Source organism: Phaethon aethereus (assembly GCF_964289735.1).
Source record: "Phaethon aethereus genome assembly, chromosome: 2".
NCBI classification, from domain to species: domain Eukaryota; kingdom Metazoa; phylum Chordata; class Aves; order Phaethontiformes; family Phaethontidae; genus Phaethon; species Phaethon aethereus.
In genome coordinates this window covers 60,085,212-60,102,364 of record NC_138582.1, presented here as the reverse complement: position 1 = coordinate 60,102,364, position 17,153 = coordinate 60,085,212, and the positions used below count along the sequence as shown (strand labels likewise).

At 37.8% G+C, this 17,153-nt stretch overlaps 1 protein-coding gene across 1 annotated transcript in view; it reads right to left on the bottom strand.

Annotated features, from left to right (window-relative positions):
* Nucleotides 1–16,516, bottom strand: part of CEP192 (centrosomal protein 192) — a gene marked incomplete at both ends in the record, with an annotated part of 79,622 nt that extends 63,106 nt beyond the window's left edge. Inside the window, 11 exons of the mRNA XM_081996640.1 lie at nucleotides 760–951; nucleotides 1,033–1,097; nucleotides 3,470–3,610; nucleotides 3,983–4,322; nucleotides 4,580–4,720; nucleotides 7,774–7,928; nucleotides 10,460–10,592; nucleotides 12,098–12,144; nucleotides 13,657–13,811; nucleotides 15,387–15,509; nucleotides 16,347–16,516. Of these exons, the coding sequence (XP_081852766.1) occupies nucleotides 760–951; nucleotides 1,033–1,097; nucleotides 3,470–3,610; nucleotides 3,983–4,322; nucleotides 4,580–4,720; nucleotides 7,774–7,928; nucleotides 10,460–10,592; nucleotides 12,098–12,144; nucleotides 13,657–13,811; nucleotides 15,387–15,509; nucleotides 16,347–16,516 (1,662 nt within the window). The remainder of the gene's footprint in view (nucleotides 1–759; nucleotides 952–1,032; nucleotides 1,098–3,469; nucleotides 3,611–3,982; nucleotides 4,323–4,579; nucleotides 4,721–7,773; nucleotides 7,929–10,459; nucleotides 10,593–12,097; nucleotides 12,145–13,656; nucleotides 13,812–15,386; nucleotides 15,510–16,346) is intronic.
* Nucleotides 16,517–17,153: the final 637 nt, after the last annotated feature.

Genomic DNA, 17,153 nt, shown 5'->3' with positions numbered 1-17,153 from the left:
ACTTCCAACATATATATAACATAAACTAACAACTTATTTACACCAGTTAGACAGAAGAAAGTACGTATGCTCTCATCACTTCTGCTCGGAGGCATGCTCTGCTGCTCAGCCTCTGCATGCACCAGAACCGAACATGCCAACTCTACCGACTCACCAGGACACAACTGATTTACACAAGCATATTTGACTTCTTCCTCCCTTTGCACAAACTTCCCTGCTTTTTGTTTTTTGTCTCCAACACACATAAGATACTGTCTATCAACAGCAGGTAAGAGAAAAGTATCAGATGCAAAAAGCATACAGAAGTATGTTGGTAAGTTAAGAGTCTAGATGACCACATTTTTCCTTAAGTTGGGCATTTGCTTAGATAGCACATCAACTATCAACAGACACTGTTCAAATACCCCTGTCTGAGCAGCATTTCATTCAACTATGTGAATCATTTGCCTGGACCTTCAACGTGCACCCCGTATATGGTACACTTTTCTTTCTCTAATCCTACACGTAATTAGTTCCTGACCAAAAGATGAAGATCAAGGTTCATCGGTAACACCAACCAGTCCTCCACATCAGAAATTCCAAGTGGGAAACAAAAGCCAAACCAGACCTGTCATGCATGGAGAATTTTTTTCACAAGTGAACTTAGAAAAAAAGTAGTTCTCACAGAATTAGTTACAATATAAAAACACAAAAGTAGTGCTAGCTCTTGTTGTTCTTGTCCTTTCCTTGTGTCTTAATTAGTAACATTAAGATACATACCCTTTTCACATCACTGCCTCCACCAAGACAACCAAGAGCTTCAGATCTCTGACCAAAGAATTCCCCCAAAGACAAACGTAAATAACTGGCATCTTTATCAAGATCAGATGTTTTCAACAGAACGCAGCTATTGGCAGATTTCCATGAAGTATCTGCTAATTCAGATGCACTTAGAACATCTACTTTTTCTGCCTGCAGACAAAGAGATTTCAGAAGTTGTAACTTGCAAATAAATTAGAGAACTATTCTGCTTACATTGAGATAATTAGTTACCTGCACAAGTTTGTGTGCTTTCTCAAATTCTTCCTGATCTTGTGCAATCATAGCTGCTGCTTCAGCTTAAAAGCAAAGAGCATATTTATTAAAATAAGGCACAAGTTATGAAGTGCTGTCATTACTATTTTGCATGATTATGAAGTACAGCTATTGCAATATTTAATTGAACATCTAAGACAGTTTGGGACACACTAGGAGTTATTCCATCAGGTTACAGTGAGAAAAGTTCATATGAAATTAATTTTTAAAGACTATTCCCTGGATCTTTAAGAGCCAAAGTAAAATCAGCATTTAGCTAATTAAGTTAGTGGTAAATATAGAAAGTCTCTTAAGGCCTTAAGCCCAAACCAAACTATAACTTTTCATAGATTATGCTACTCATACTAGCTAGAATTGAGCATCATATGGCTACTTCCAAACAAACTTTTACTACATTTGGTTTTGAAAATTTCATCAAGGTGGTACCTATGAATTGGAGCAGAAGAAACAGAACGGTTTGTACCAGTTCATTAATTAATTAACTGTGCAAATTAACAGGCCAAATAAATCAATACTTCTTTTAAATTCAAATGCTTGTATTATTTTCACAATTACCATTTACAGAACAATGAACAATTCAAGTCTCTTCACCAAAATTATGTGAAAAATTGCTGATCAAGAGATAGTGGTCTACCACCTTATTTCAAGGTTAATGTATCATCACCAAAGCCCATCAAAACTTAGGAAATATGGGACCTTGTACACACAGCATCCTTAGTCATAGAGGACACAGGGCAAATGGAGGAATAAATCCAGAATGGACACAAACTTGTAAAGTGAATACAGTTGCTGTTCATAAAATTACTTATGGGACATCACAAAACATACTCTGAGGAAAGAAACGAAGTTGGAATACATCTTTATTGGCAATCCAAATGTATTTCCTAAAGGCAACCTAGCACGATCAGCGACACATTGTTATATCCAGTTGAACTCTACCTCAATATCAGTTCTTCCTTAATCCTCCATATAAGCCATACAGCTCTCTAAAGACTTCCTGAAGCACCAAACTCTGTCAAGTGACCAATCCTGCACTATTCTATACAAGAATACACAGTTTGCTGATAGAGACAGACATGTCATAAATGAGACTTCAGAAGCATCAGATGTAACATTTCCTTTCTGTCCCTAAAAATAAAATATTTCAGCTGTCAAGCATCACACTTGAGTGCTGCAGACAGACAGAAAAATGCTAACCACGTTAAATATGTAATTTTCTATCACAGGAACAGGTAAGCCAATTAGCTCAAAAACAGAATTCCTTTTAAAACCCATCAGGTAGGAAAAAGCTAAACAGCCTGAGTCTGAGATGCAGGTAAGTGTCTGAAATATCCTGGCATTTGAAAAATAATGGAGGAACCCTGCTTCACTGACACAGTAGATAGGGATGTTTCTACCACATTGGATGTTCTTTGCTTGTTCCAGCAGAAAACAACTACAGTGTTGAAAAACATTATTTCAATCAATCAACACTCTTTGATCACTCATTCAAAATAAATAATTCTAGATGGCAACATTCTTCCTCTGAAAGAAAGAGGAACCTTAAGTGAACTGTGGTCATCTTTAGAATACATTAGCCCAGTCATACGTCAACTTTAGAAACTAGAAGAGACTAGAAGAAATATTGTTGCACACATTGCTTGACTCTGTATCGTAAAACAGATGACCAGATGACATTTTTCTGCAAAGGAATTGATTTATCTACAGTATTATGCACATATTATCCAAGCCTGTATGACAAACATACAGATTCTCATGAAGATCAGTCTAAAATAGCTTAAGGAAAACAAACAACTTTTTAAGTAAACAGAGGTTCAGAAAGCCTGGATTTTGTTAGAATACGAGAGTTCAGTAAGGCCCCTCAGTAAGCTCCAACATTTTGTAGTACCATTTTTCAGCATCAAGACATTCCTAAGAGGTTTACAAAAAAACCACCAACTACTGAATTCAGCAGCTCTTTCCACATTCTAGTTCATTTTGTAGTAACTTCTCCTTTACAATTATTTCCTGTCTTCAACCATCATGCAAACTACTGTTTCCTCTTCTTGAAAGAAAGGATAACAATAATTAAGGTCCAAACGAAAAACTGCAGAAGTGACAACTACAGGAGTTACTTTTGCTCATACAATAGGTACCAGTGACACATGTTAGAATGCTTTTTGAAACAAAACAAAAGACTCTGTGAAGAGTAGGAAACGTGGGAAGAAGCTATAAACTATTAACTGATTATAATATCATTACAGGCTACTATCAACATTAGCTTTCGAATAATTTGTAGTATCTAAAGCCTGGAGGCTCTGCAACACCAAATACTGATTTGTTGAAGTGAAAAAAAAACAAAGGAAAACACACTATTACAGAAAACAGCTAACTAAAAAGGAAAAAGATTACATACATCCAGTTATGAACTCCTCGTTTATTTTATCATCTTCAGACAGATTTAAATCTTGTTCTTCATCAAAGGAAGTATAATATGCAAGATCAGTTACCCATTTGCCCTCTTCATTTTGATAGACAATGCTGTGTGGTAAATCACCTGAAAGATATATCAAATGCTACACTGTTGATTAAAATAAAAAGGAATATGACAAAGTCTCTTAAGTTTAGATTAAGGAGCTCACTTGCCAGAAGTCAGCAACAAGTTAAAAAAAAAAACATAGCTCAAGTTTTTTTTGCTGCAACTGCAAGCTTAAACTAGTTTCATCATCAAATAAAAAAGTTAAGGGCAATATACAGCAGTCAGTATTTTCTAAAACAAAACCAAGTGAAAATTTATTCATGCTACATTGGTTTTTATTACAAACTTGCATACCTAAAGAAAAATGTACAGCTGACAATTTTATTTCTTTTTACATGCAATGGAGTCTGGTCACAATTGTATAGACGGGTTATATCTAAAGCAACCTACCTTTGTCTGTTGTAGTTAAACTTATGTTCTCACAGCTGTCTGTGGTTGGAGACAGGTAAGTATCAGCAAGACCGACTTTGCATTCTGTTGCATCTGTTTGAGGTATATTTGCACTAAGAAGAACTGGAGGAGTGGTGTAGTGCTCCAAAAATCCTCTTGCTGTGTGTAGTACTTCTGCATCAGAAGTGGTAACATGATACTCCGAGGACTCTATTTCTTGCTTTGGAAGGACATCTGAGACATCAGCTTTATGGCTGCTGATGCGCTGAAGATACAGTGAATCTAATCGCAACTCAGCAGCACTGCAGGAATCTAGCACATCTCCAGTACTCATGGAACTCTGAGAACACAATAATCATTTAAAAAGTGTCAGAAGCGCAGTTGTTAACTGTTTGTGCTAATAGTTTTATGTACAAAATGGTACAAGTTAACTATGTTTGAAAAATACATCTAAAAACAAAGTGGTGTTAATATTATTTTTTTTAAAGAAAGGCTTGGTTGTTAGTTCAACCTCTAACAACTTTTCAAACGCACTGCCATCTTCTACCACAGTCTTACTCTATATGATAAAGAGAAATTTAAATGACAATTTCATACCAGTTGCTGAACTGCTCTGGGCAGCATTTCTCTTTGCACAGGACATCCAGTTATCCCTTGATTTTGTGAATCTTCATCACTAGCATTTCCAGAGTCTACTCCTGTTACAGCCTGGTAAGTGTCAGGAACCTGAAAGTTCTCCTTCTAAAAAAAAAAAATTAAGACTTAAGTTACACTAGAACAGACATATGAAAGAAAAAAAATAACATTACAGTTGTTTTTACAATGTTAAAAAATTCTCTAGTGAAGAGATTAGCACACATTGTTCGCTCATGTGCCACTGCCAGAAGCATCTCTAGCTGCTAGCACCACCACCAAGGACAATAGTTCCTGGCTATGCCAATCCATGCATCTGCCTCCAAGGGCATATACAGCAAGAAGATGGAGGATCCCATCTTATTATCTTAACTTTTATTGATGACCTGAATGAGGGGATCGAGTGCTCCTTCAGTAAGTTTACAGATCACACCAAGTTGGGTGGGAGTGTTGATCTGCTGGAGGGCAGGAGGGCTCTGCAGAAGGATGTGGACAGGTTGGATTGATGGGTCAAGGCCAACTGCATTACGTTCAACAAGGCCAAGTGCCAGGTCCTGCACGTGGGTCACAAAAAACCCTATGCAACGCTACAGGCTTGGGGAGGAGTGGCTGGAGAGCTGCCCAGCGGAAAAAGAGCTGGGGGTGTTGGTCAACAGCTAGCTGAATATAAGCTGAAAGTGTGCCCAGGTGGCCAAGGCGGCCAACAGCATCCTGGTCTGTATCAGAAATAGTGTGGCCAGCAGGAATAGGGAAGTGATTGTGCCCCTGTACTCGGCACTGGTGAGGCCGCACCTCAAATACTGTGTTCAGTTTTGGGTCTCTCACTACAAGCAGGACAGTGAGGTGCTGGAGCATGTCCAAAGAAGGGCAGTGAAGCTGGTGAGGGGTCTGGAGCACAAGTCTTATGAGGAGCGGCTGAGGGAACTGGGGTTGTTCAGTCTGGAGAAGAGGAGGCTGAGGGGAGACCTTATTGCTCTCTACAACTACCTGAAAGGGGGTTGTGGCAACGTGGGTGTTGGTCTCTTCGCCCAAGTAACTAGCGATAGGACAAGAGGAAATGGCCTCAAGTTGCGCCAGGGGAGGTTTAGATTGGATATTAGGAAAAATTTCTTCACCAAGAGAGTGGTCAAGCATTGGAACAGGCTGCCCAGGGAGGTGGTGGAGTCACCATCACCATTCAAAAAACGTGTGGACATGGCGCTTCGGGACATGGTTTAGGAGGCATGGTGGTGTTGGGTTAACAGTTGGACTTGATGATCCTGAAGGTCTTTTCCAACCTTAATGATTCTGTGATTATTCCTACTACATCCTTTCATTCCCTTTAATATCATGCTACTCCTCTTCCCCTTCTGGTTGACCCACTGCTGGATGAGGACTCCAAATCCAACTCAAAACCTGCTGTACCTACTCCACTGCCTATCTACATTGACAGTGAAGCAGGAACATCTTACACAAATAGAGAAGACCTGAGGTCAGAGAGCAGAGCTGTGTTATTCTCATTCTTCAAAGAACCACCTACCACTTTTTTCACGTACAGCCATAAATCAGCAACTGGAAGCCTATGCAAGACTGCATTTATGGGGTTAACATATCACTTTCTACAGCCTGGAAACTCTGATGTCATCTGGGAAATTTCTGAAATTTCAGAAGCTACAGTTCATTTAACTTTAAATCAATCACACTTTCCCATTCTGGTCAAGCATGCAACTGCCAGGATCACATCCATTGTTGCAAAGCCAAGAAAATGGAAAGGCACTTAACCCCCAGCAATCTCTTTATAATGGAGTTAACTGCTGCTCAAAGGCAAATCATAAGCCAGCCAGTTGCTGCTCTACGCTTACCTTTCACACACGGACCAATTATTTTAAGAGACTTATTTACTCTCCTGGAAAAATGAGCCTCTGTGATGCTATACACTGAATAAAACCTTGGACATTGCTATCGAAGATAATAAACCAGTGATCAAAAAGATTTTATAAACTAGTTGTATGAATAGAGAAGTTCCAGCATGTTATCTCAATAGTTGTAGAAACAAAAAATAGAATAGAATCAGTTACAGTTAAAACTGTAACTCTAATTAAGAATAGCAACAAGTTAAACTACTCTTAATTTGTCACAGAACCATCACATTAAAATTAAGCAATTCCTACAAAGACAATAGGCCCATCTCCTGGATATTACAAGTAAGTCACAAGCGAGAACAACAGATGGCCTTAGTTTCAGTTTAGCTGACCAGCTTGCTGGGGCTGGAGGGGATAGGGTAAAGCAAGCATTTTATGGGTATTAGCTTTTTTATGGAGATTCATCTTTCATCAAAAATTCTTTGTATTCAGAAGCTGGTAATCAAAATTAAAATAATGCCATCACAAGACAATGGTATCAGTAGAAGCTTCTGCTTAGTTACCAATGATCTAATTTCCCTTAGTGGACTTAAGAGGATCCTTTACAGGATTTCTCTGAGGACAAGTCTCCATCATCCCAGAGAAGGGGCAGAAATCCAGTCTTAGGAGTTTGGGGTTTTTAGGGGTTTTTTTTTTCCTCTTTGCAAGATCAAGTAACAGAATTGACTGCACAAGGTTCTCTACCAGAGCTGCTTATCAGGAGAAAAAGAGAAGGTTATGCACAGGACAATGAGAAGCGAGAGGAGCAGGGTTAGACAGGGGTGGGAAACCTGAACGGAGACTTGAATAAAGATGACACCGTAATAGGAAACTCTTCCACTTCGCTGCAAGCCTTCCTGACTAATGCCTCTTGGGACAGGCAGCTACTTACCTAACTCCACCTTATCTCATAAACAGCAAGACCTTCTCTAACAAGCAGATGAATCAGCTACTAGCTCTACACTACAAGGAAGAAGAAAATAAATACAAAAGTAGCTAGCTAGCTTCTTTCCTTCCCCCCCACCCCGGGAAAACCTTGCAGAGGGAACAGAAAAAGTCAGAAGCTCACTCAAATGGCTTTGTTTCTAGTTTTGAGCTGTATTTGCTATCTTTAAATTTAAAAAGAATCCTTTGCTGTACAAGCTACCTGTTGGACAGTATTTGAGTTTGTCAGGAAAGAAATAAAACCTAGTTCACCCTTGCAGACAACACTCAATGATGCTAACATGTTTAAGAGCCATTTGGTATACTAAGCCTTGAACTTTACTTTAAACCTACTTGAAGTGAGCCATCTTCAGAAAGCTTCAGCGCTGTACAGCATTCTGAGAGTTTCTGTATGTTGGTGTCTCCTCTTATCATTTCTGGTTGTATCAGCTGCTCAAAATAGGCTTCTAGTCGGTTATCAAAGAACTCTTCATCATCGATATCATCATCTATTGAAAGAGAAGAAAATACCCTATTCAAGTTTCATGGATATTTTAAATCACCTGACATACTATCAAAGCAACTCCATAATTTTTAATACACTGAGTCTCACAACATATTCACACAGTCAGAGCAGAATTATCCTGGTTTTCCCTTAAGATAACTGGGTGACAAAAACATTTAATTGTCTTACTCCGTGACAAGGGATACACAGCAAAACAAGATGACTACAAGCTAGCATCTTACCTCCCAGACTATCAAGTGACTCATCTTCCTCCACGTGATCTATGTACCACCACAGTTCAACTAGCAAATCATATACATAAATTAAAGCATAGTAACATTTTTCAAACTTCACAGAAAGTGATAGAAGCATAGTTCTATATTTCAATGGCAAAAAATGTTAAGTGCTATTACTATGACCAGTACTATTCCTATCTGCCAAGTAAGAAGTTTTCCAAGACACAATTTTTCTTGTTTTGGGGATGTTTTTCTAATTTGTGGGGGCTGGGGCGAGAGGGGAGTTTCCAAGGCTTTTATTTGTTTGTTTGTTTTTAAAAGACCCAGTCAGCTTTTTAGGACACAGTTAAATGCAGTCTTAAAACCACTGTAAAACATATTTCAAGAAGAAGTTTGACATCTTCACTTTTTATTCTTTCATTCCCAGGAAAAAGTATCCTGTTTGTGTTTTTCCTTATAAAAAAACCCAGTATACTCAAACAGGACATGCATTTATAAACTCACAACTATATTTTGTTTTCCACGTAATTAAAGAATGTTCATTTTCAGGTTGATGGTGATGGTTTAAGAATTCTCCATCAATTTTGCCTCTAAGTATTATTTCAATTCTTCATCCCAAAAAGGTAATTCTGAAGAATCCTCTCAGTATTTCCTTCTGCCAAAGAGGTTTACACAATGACAAGATTGTATAGGAAAAAAGTACATATATACATACACAGGTGACACAGAGTCGTCATTGCTTTTGCATTCCCGGTCTTGCCAGTGTCCTGTACAAAGAAGCTGATTTACAGAAGCAAAGTCTTTGAACAAAATGAATTTTAGTTGAACTGGAAGCTACGGATGCTCAGCAACTTTGATATTACAACAGCACAATCAGTATCTGTTACATTTTAGAGTCTATAAATGAAAAAGCTGAACCATGGCTCTGTTTTCATGTATGATACTGGAGAATGTAGAGGGATTAGAGCAGGCTAAGTTTCTTCGATTTTTGAAAGAGGACTAATACCTAACCTCAGCACAAACATCCACAGGATGTTTTAAAAAATATAGAAGGATTACTTAGTTACCTGAATAGTAGACAAATACCTATCACTCAAACTCAAATTAACAACAACATGATAATTGTTTTCATTTACCTATGCCTTGATTTCTTTGTGACACTGAAATAATAATCTGCTATCTTCGAAATAAAGAGGAAAAAAAGATGAATGTATTTTATCTCAGATACCAGAGACTTCCTCCTTATTTTTACAAATACTCAGCTGTCAAATTTACACCAAATACAGAATTGCATGACAAAAATTAGTACATTACACAATGACCAGGAAAAATAGAAAGATCAGTTAGTTTCACCAGTACTGGAACCCTGAATAGGCAAGTATTTCCAGCTAACAACTACCAACTCCTTTGGAGAGCAGTTAAAAGCAATTCCATCCCCTTGGGTAGAAAAAAACTCAGTATTTTTACTCAGCAAACTATTAACTGCATTTTTATACACCTAATACACAAGTAAAGTTATGCAACAAGAACAAGACGACTTCAAAAGACAGTCACGACATCTCTAGATGCCATGGGAAAAATCCAGTAGACCTACTTGAATGCAGGGCTGCTTGATCTCAAGACGGCAGTAAACCTATTTATCACTCTGCCTTGCCCATTCTTGGTGCATCTAAGGACATACCCTGTCATCTTTCACGTTATGTGCAAAGTCAACTGGATTAATAAAGAAGGGCATGTTTGTCCGCCCACGGCAGCCACTGGAAGGGCACACATATTTCAAAACTCTTGCTTAGTAATACAGAACTCAAGCTCTCACTTTTATTCCTGTGGGTAAACTAGACTTCCAACTTGGGTGTCACCCTGCATGTGTGGCATCTAAAGAGAACTGAACTGAAACTCAAGTAAAAGTTAATTCTAACTGCATGTACACAGTCTTCATCATAGAAGTTTATTAAACTAAACTGAAACTGTAGCGAGGGTTACCATTTTATTAAATGAATGTCGCCATTTCTACCTGTATTTTTGATTCACAGTAACTGAGGACTGTTGTTTAATTTTTTAGATTAAACTTACAATTGTGATCTCCTCTGAGAAATTCCATAGCCACCTACTCCTATTACAACTTTAAAATACAGTTTCCCAATGAACACAGTTTTCTTTAATATCCCTAATACTAGTTTTTGATCAAGCATAATCCTGTATTAAATACTTCAGTAAAACAATACCTTTCTTCTCAAGTACGCAGTAACATTGAGTCAGAATTCCAGACTCAACTACCCACAGTTATAAATACACTTACCAGTGGCATCTTCTTCTGAGCTTGCAAGAGATGAAAGTTTCTCATTTTCCAAAAAACTTGAAAGGCTATTGCTAAGATGATCACTTGACATTTCACCTTCCATCAGCTTTTCAGAAGGTTCAGATGGATCAACCTGTGAAAAACACCCATATAGAAATGTTTCTAGGAGTTACTAGCTGTTGTATAAATTCAGTTAATAATAAACAATTAATGAGGTTAATAATATTCCAAAACTGCCTCCCCTTTTCCCCTACTTATTCCAGCAAACATTCTAGTTCCAATGGACTTTGCCTGTTAGCTTCCAGAATGGATACATGCAAGAAATACAGGGATCATAAAGGGGAAAGAGGGAAAAAGCATCTGAATGACACCAAACTTAAAAGACCTCAAAAATACCAAACCATTGCATTAAAGAGTTTACACTTGAAAAAACTGTCCCCCCATCCACTAAGCTGCAATCCCAGCTTAAAAGTAAAGACAACTCTCAATAGTTTCCTATGCTGTGAAAACAGTGCTTCCTCAGAAATAGTACACCAGATCAACTCTGTGTGGATAATTTCTTCAAATGGGCATACTAAGTTACTTACAAAGTAGTATTTCAGCTAAATCTAGCTAACTGTAAATACTGTATCCTGTATATACCTGAATGATTTTTAAAAATAGCACAATGTAATGTCTGTTTTGGATTTGTCTCACATTCTTTGTGATAAACAAATCATCTTTTGCAGACAGCAAAAAAGTCAAAGTTCAGAAAGTAAAGAGTTTGAAAGGAACTGGAATTATGGTTTTCAGATGGCAGCCTGTGAGCATTCACTGCAACTCACTGACCACTGTGGCCCCTAGAAAAATCAAATGAAAGAAAACTAAATCCATTTGGTAAATACTAGCTGGCACATTAAGGAGCACATACTGGACAGCATCTGGCTGCAGCCTGAGGTGTATTTTCTATAAGGGCCACAAGATCTCCCATTCCTGTCTGCCTTGTATCTCTGTGCCCATAACTGTCAGCTTCTCTAAAACAGTAGATAAAAACAGCTGAAGCATAACCCTACCTGTCAATACCTGCAGCTATGATGCTAGCACTGGGATAGAGACACACACACAAAAAAAACATATACACAAAGGCAGCAGGAAAATTTGTGTTCTTACAAATGGTGCAGTTTTTAATTTTGCGGACACTGAAGTCATCTGAACTAATACTCCTCAAAGTAATTAATAAGTACAGGGGCAAGTCAAACCAGGTTGATATTGTCTACTTCAATTTCCAAAAGAATTCCAGAACATTCCTCAAAAGGCTTTCCACTAAGCTAAAGTACAATGTGGATAAAATTTAAGGTCTTTACATGGATGAAGAACTATGAGACAGCAGAGGGTAGGACTAAACAATTTTTCACAATTGAGAAAGATTAGCTGAAGTCATGCCCGCGTAGTACTAATTACATTAAGGGATCTGAAAAAGGGATGCAAAGTGAGGCATGATACATTCAGCGTGTTAGCACTGTTACAAACTTAAGGGATACACGACGTAAGACAATAAACACAGTTCAATTCCCTCCCTCCTCTTCTCGCAGAATTAAGTCTAGTACAAGATTAATATTAGAAAAAAATTAATTTCACTGTATTTAGAAAAGGTTTCACCTTGTTATTCTTACTGTCTGGAAGAAAACATATTCCAGTTGACAAATCTGGAAAAGAATGTAGTGTAATCAGTAATTTGTTATGTTCTTATGTTAAACTACCAAGTGCTAACTGTTCTGTAAGATAGCAGACCAAGCCTCTTGAAGGTCTTGGCATACACCATAAAAATAACACTGAAACATACACTGTACCACCATACCAAAGCTCGTATGTTCTTATAACAATGATGAAAAGTATCCGGGAGTAATTAAAAAGGCAGGGCTTCATCAGGGATAAAACTGTAAAAATTATGAAAGACAATTATTGCCTTAAGGATTTCTATACAGCAGTGCAAAAAATTAAGGAGTCCCCGGTTGCACTAGCAGAAGTAAGAACGACTGTTCTGGCCCACTATTGCATTTCACCTATTGGACCAATTCTTTTTTTGGATCACTTGTAAGCAGCTTCCACTTGTCTTTGTGTTATATCCCCCCATAATCCAATTGCAAGTCCCAAAAGACAGAATATTTTAGACATGCACATAAAGATTTTAGTAAAAAAGTTTCCTAATTCTTAAATAATATATGGGAATAAAAGGCAATTTCCGGACTAGAATCCTAAGCCTTGAATAAGCAACAAGGTAAAAACAATTACCTCAATACAAGTCCAAAACACTGGGCAGTCCCAATTTTCCAAAACATCATGGGGTTTTTTTGCCATAGCTACTGCCACTTCCTCAAGACTACAGTAAGTCACTGAAGTCAACACTTCACTGTTAGAAGTGTGTTTTATAAGGGCCCATTTATATTACAAACCATAGCACTTTCTAACTGAACAGGTACTCTGTTAAATTATTAATACTTACTTCATGAAACCTATGCAAATATTCAGAAAAAGCTTAGAAATGGGTAATGGCTAGAAGTATGTATTTGCTAAGAATATTCACTGAATTTTAAGGAACAAGCAGAATTTAATCACGGGACTGGCCTTAGCAAAAAAACTGAACATCATCAACAGCCACACTTTTAGAACAAGTTACAGAATACTACTTTGCTTCAACTACTCTATTCATACTTCCAAAAAAGCACAGTTTTCATGGCAAGTATTCCAAACTACTTTTTCATGCACCATCTCACTAAAAAAGTGGGTTTCCAAGTTCTAGAATTGCAGTTAAAAATCACCTGTTACAGGTTGCAATAGGGCAAGAAAAAGAGACATTAGTTAAAATATAATCTCATAGACTTACACCTACTGAAATAGAAGGCGTAGAAAACAACTTACATACACTTTTTTCACAAGTTCCTGAAATTAATTCAGATTCCTACCAACATTCTAATTATAGTATTTTATAGCAAACATTATTTTCATCAGCTCCCCGTCTAGCTTCATAGGAGAAATCTAAGAACACAATGTCAACCACAAGTTTCTCTGTTTTTAGTTTGTTCAAATCAAAGAGATTCTCTTTCAAAACCCATTTACACTATGCCATAAACCAGTGAAAGGGTCAAGAGAAGACATCTATAGCGTAAAAAGCTAATTACACTAAGAATAAGTATACAATTTTTCTCAAATTTTAATACCTTCCAATCGTTCAAGTGGCAATACCTCAAGTAAGGTATCTTGACCGCGATTTGAATGCTCAATGACATTCTGATCTTGCTCTCCGTATACTAGGTGGGATTCTTTCAAACTAACAGAAGTTGTCTGAGGTTCTTTAACTTTTGTAGCAACTTCCCTAGAAAGAGAATTATTTCAATGAAAAATCGCTCCGTGAGATATATAGATCAACATTAGCAGACAACATCTCTATATAAAGATCTGATAAATTCTCAAATTTTAATGCCGTTGTCTCTAGGAAATCAGCTGTTCCCATTAATATGGATTCTACAGACCTATTACCTGTCATTTTACAATAAAGGAATAAAAATCAATATTACAAAGGCTTCAGTTTCACAATCTAAAGTGTGAAACAAATAGTTAAACTTAACATTAACATATGCCTCTACTTTTTTCTGTTTGTTCCCTTCTCTTTCATTTCTGTAAAAAAAGGGAAAAGTATAAGGGGAAAACTTATTTTTATTCCGGGTGAGTTCCATGATCCATTTGGGAGCAAGTAAAACCCTAGACAAGACCTTCCTAAGTCCACAATATCAGCACACCTTTTGTAAGGTTAAATTAGGAACTAAATCATAAGCATGACTTACTGAAATTCCATAGAGTTCTGTTAAACAACAGCTTTTATATTTCTGCAGGAAAGTGATTTTTTACTTTCTGGTTTCATAGGACTTCCACCCAGGCAAATAAGGTAATCACTTAAGATGTTAAAATTTCCACACTAAGTGTACTGAACCATATTTTTGCTTTAATATTTGAGCTATATAAATAAAACTAACATTTGAAAGTCTAAAATGCAATTATTCCATATTTTGTATTTTTTGTACTTGAGTATAATCAAGACACTGACTCCCTCCCTTAAATTTTATTTTCTTTGTTTTTATAGGGACATACTGCCTGCAATGCAATTTTATCAGTGAGAAAGACAAACATTGCAGTTTCTATTGCAACAACAGGAACAAATTTGACCTTGGTTAGAATAACCTATGCAAGAGCTTCCAGCACTTCCACCACTTAGTAATGTTCTCTAAATTATTTCACTAACACTAGTTATATCCTAAGAAATAGCAACCACTGAGGCTACAAGGAAGCTAAATTTAATAGAAACTAATGTTGGTTTCTGTATGCAAACTGCATAATACTTATTTGGAACAGATTTAAATCAGTGCAAACTATTATTCACACACATGACATGAACCAGAAACATCAGCTTAATTCTAGATTATGTAATGTAAACTAAGTAAATGCAAGCCAAATTCACATAAGTTAATTAATCACACTTTGGAAATTTTTTATTGGCGTGACAACAAAACATCATAGTTTAAAAGAAAAAATCACTTCTAAAGAGTCATTCCTGTCACGTACATGAAGCCCAATCAGTCAATTAAGCAGCAGAACACTGTTCATTGCACAGGATGCTTCCACATAGCCTGTCACTACCCCTCTTCAGAGAACACGGAGGAGCTGTTTCAGTAGGAAAAGCTGCCCAGCCTGCAAACACGGAAAACTAGCAGGCTAATGCACAGCTCAGCTCTCCAGTTACTGCCATCAAAAGGCCAGCAGTAGAAGTTGTTGTTGAGGTGGGCAGTTCAATTCTGAAGTATTCCGTGATTAGGTTATAGTACATATAAAGCTACATCCTACATACTGGTATGTGCATTTTAGGACAGAATAGGATTTTATCTCTCTCACTTACATGTCATCACGAAAGCTGAGGGCAAATCTCCCCATTGGCTCAGGATCTGACTGACTACTCTGAGAAGATCCTGATGGAGGTGAATGTTTCCCTTCCAAATAGGAGGCACAGATATCAGAAAGCCTATAAAGGTGGGGAGGAAAAAACACACAACAGAATCATTCTAATGCACAGCTCTCTTGTTTTTCAAATAATTGTGGGAAAAAAAAAAAATCATGTTGATGGCCACTCATCTCCTCTAAGTTCAATTATGTGAATATTTCACCATTTTCTAGCCAATCTGTATTTACAGGTACACATATGCACCCAAAATGATCCTCTCCAGTCTTCTGCAGTTCTTTAGACAAATGCCGTATTACCATTTTTAGTGGCTAGTGCTGTCCCATTTGGAATGCACACTTCTGGAAAGACAGGGTATAAAAATCTGATCTTACTTCTTGTTAGGTCACAGGACAGCAGTGAAGTGAGTAAAGGCTTTTAATTGTTACTCTTTGCTCTACTCCTTGCTAACAAGTCATTATAAATTGTGTTAAATTTTAATTTGTATCCATAACACTAGTTCTTATACTACCCTTTCTAAAATGAACCAAGTTAATAGTTAAAGAGAACACACATGTAAAAAACATCATTCTCTGAATGACTTCAAACTTGAGTATACTAAGCTGAAGAGTCGACTTAAAAGAAACTTGTTATCAGTCTAAAAACTTAACTACTCTTTTAAAGGGCAATTTTAATGAATGTTAATTATTTTGAGTTATTAATTTAATGCAGATTTTTCACTGCTCATACAATCAATCCTAGGTTTGCTGATTAGTATCCTACTGATTAGTAAATAGTTTTATCATCATTATTATCATTATTAAATAATCTGTCAAAAAACTTTTTCCTCTCCAAAGTTAAATGTTTCAAACCAGCCCACTGTTTTTTATATTGTCAAATGGTATTAACTGACAGTCTCACCTGTTGTCACAGCCTATTTCACTCCTGACAACAGTTGAAGCTGCAACAGGTAAGCCAGGGTTTGAGGAAACAGTAACATTTTCAAAAATGACACTTGCACTGCTATTCAATGAATGGCCCAAGAAGCTTGGAAATGTCTCATCGGCAATATTCCTGAAGTCTTCCATCATCCTGCAAAAGTTGCTTAAAATAGCACTCTGCTTAGCAACACGATCAGCCCTGGTCCAGCAGCATCTGAAAGTAGGAACAAAACAACTATACGGTTACACAAGTCACAGTAGAGCTGTCAAAAATACGTTATTTATACATCACAGCCAATATTCTTTGGCAATCACCCCACTCTATCCACAAACGTGCTTTGAAAATATTTCCAGTCCTCTCCCCACAAGCCCTTTGGGGGCCACAGAGCTTTGTAGCCTTCTCGGGCTTTCTAAAAAGAGCAGCACTCCTGAAAGTTAAGAGTACCGAGGCTGCAAGACGTGCCAACCTATATTTAGCCTGTAAAGCCACTTGGACCAAGTCAGCCTTCCTCCATTTCCCCAGCAGCGAGCACCTGGGAAGCTATGGACTCCGTGACGCGATCACCGCGGGCCGCTACTTGGCGGGCTACAGCCTGACGCTACTGATGCCAGCACGGAAGGCCCGGGCCCCACGCCCGTCAGCACTCGCTGGAGGCATCACATCACCACCCCCCCGCCGCGGCCCGGGAGAGGCACGACGGCTCGGCCGGGGAGGCGGCCGCCGGCACTCTCCGCCGCGCAGGCCGGGGCAGGGAGCGGCCCGAAGCCAGACACACCCCCCTCCCAT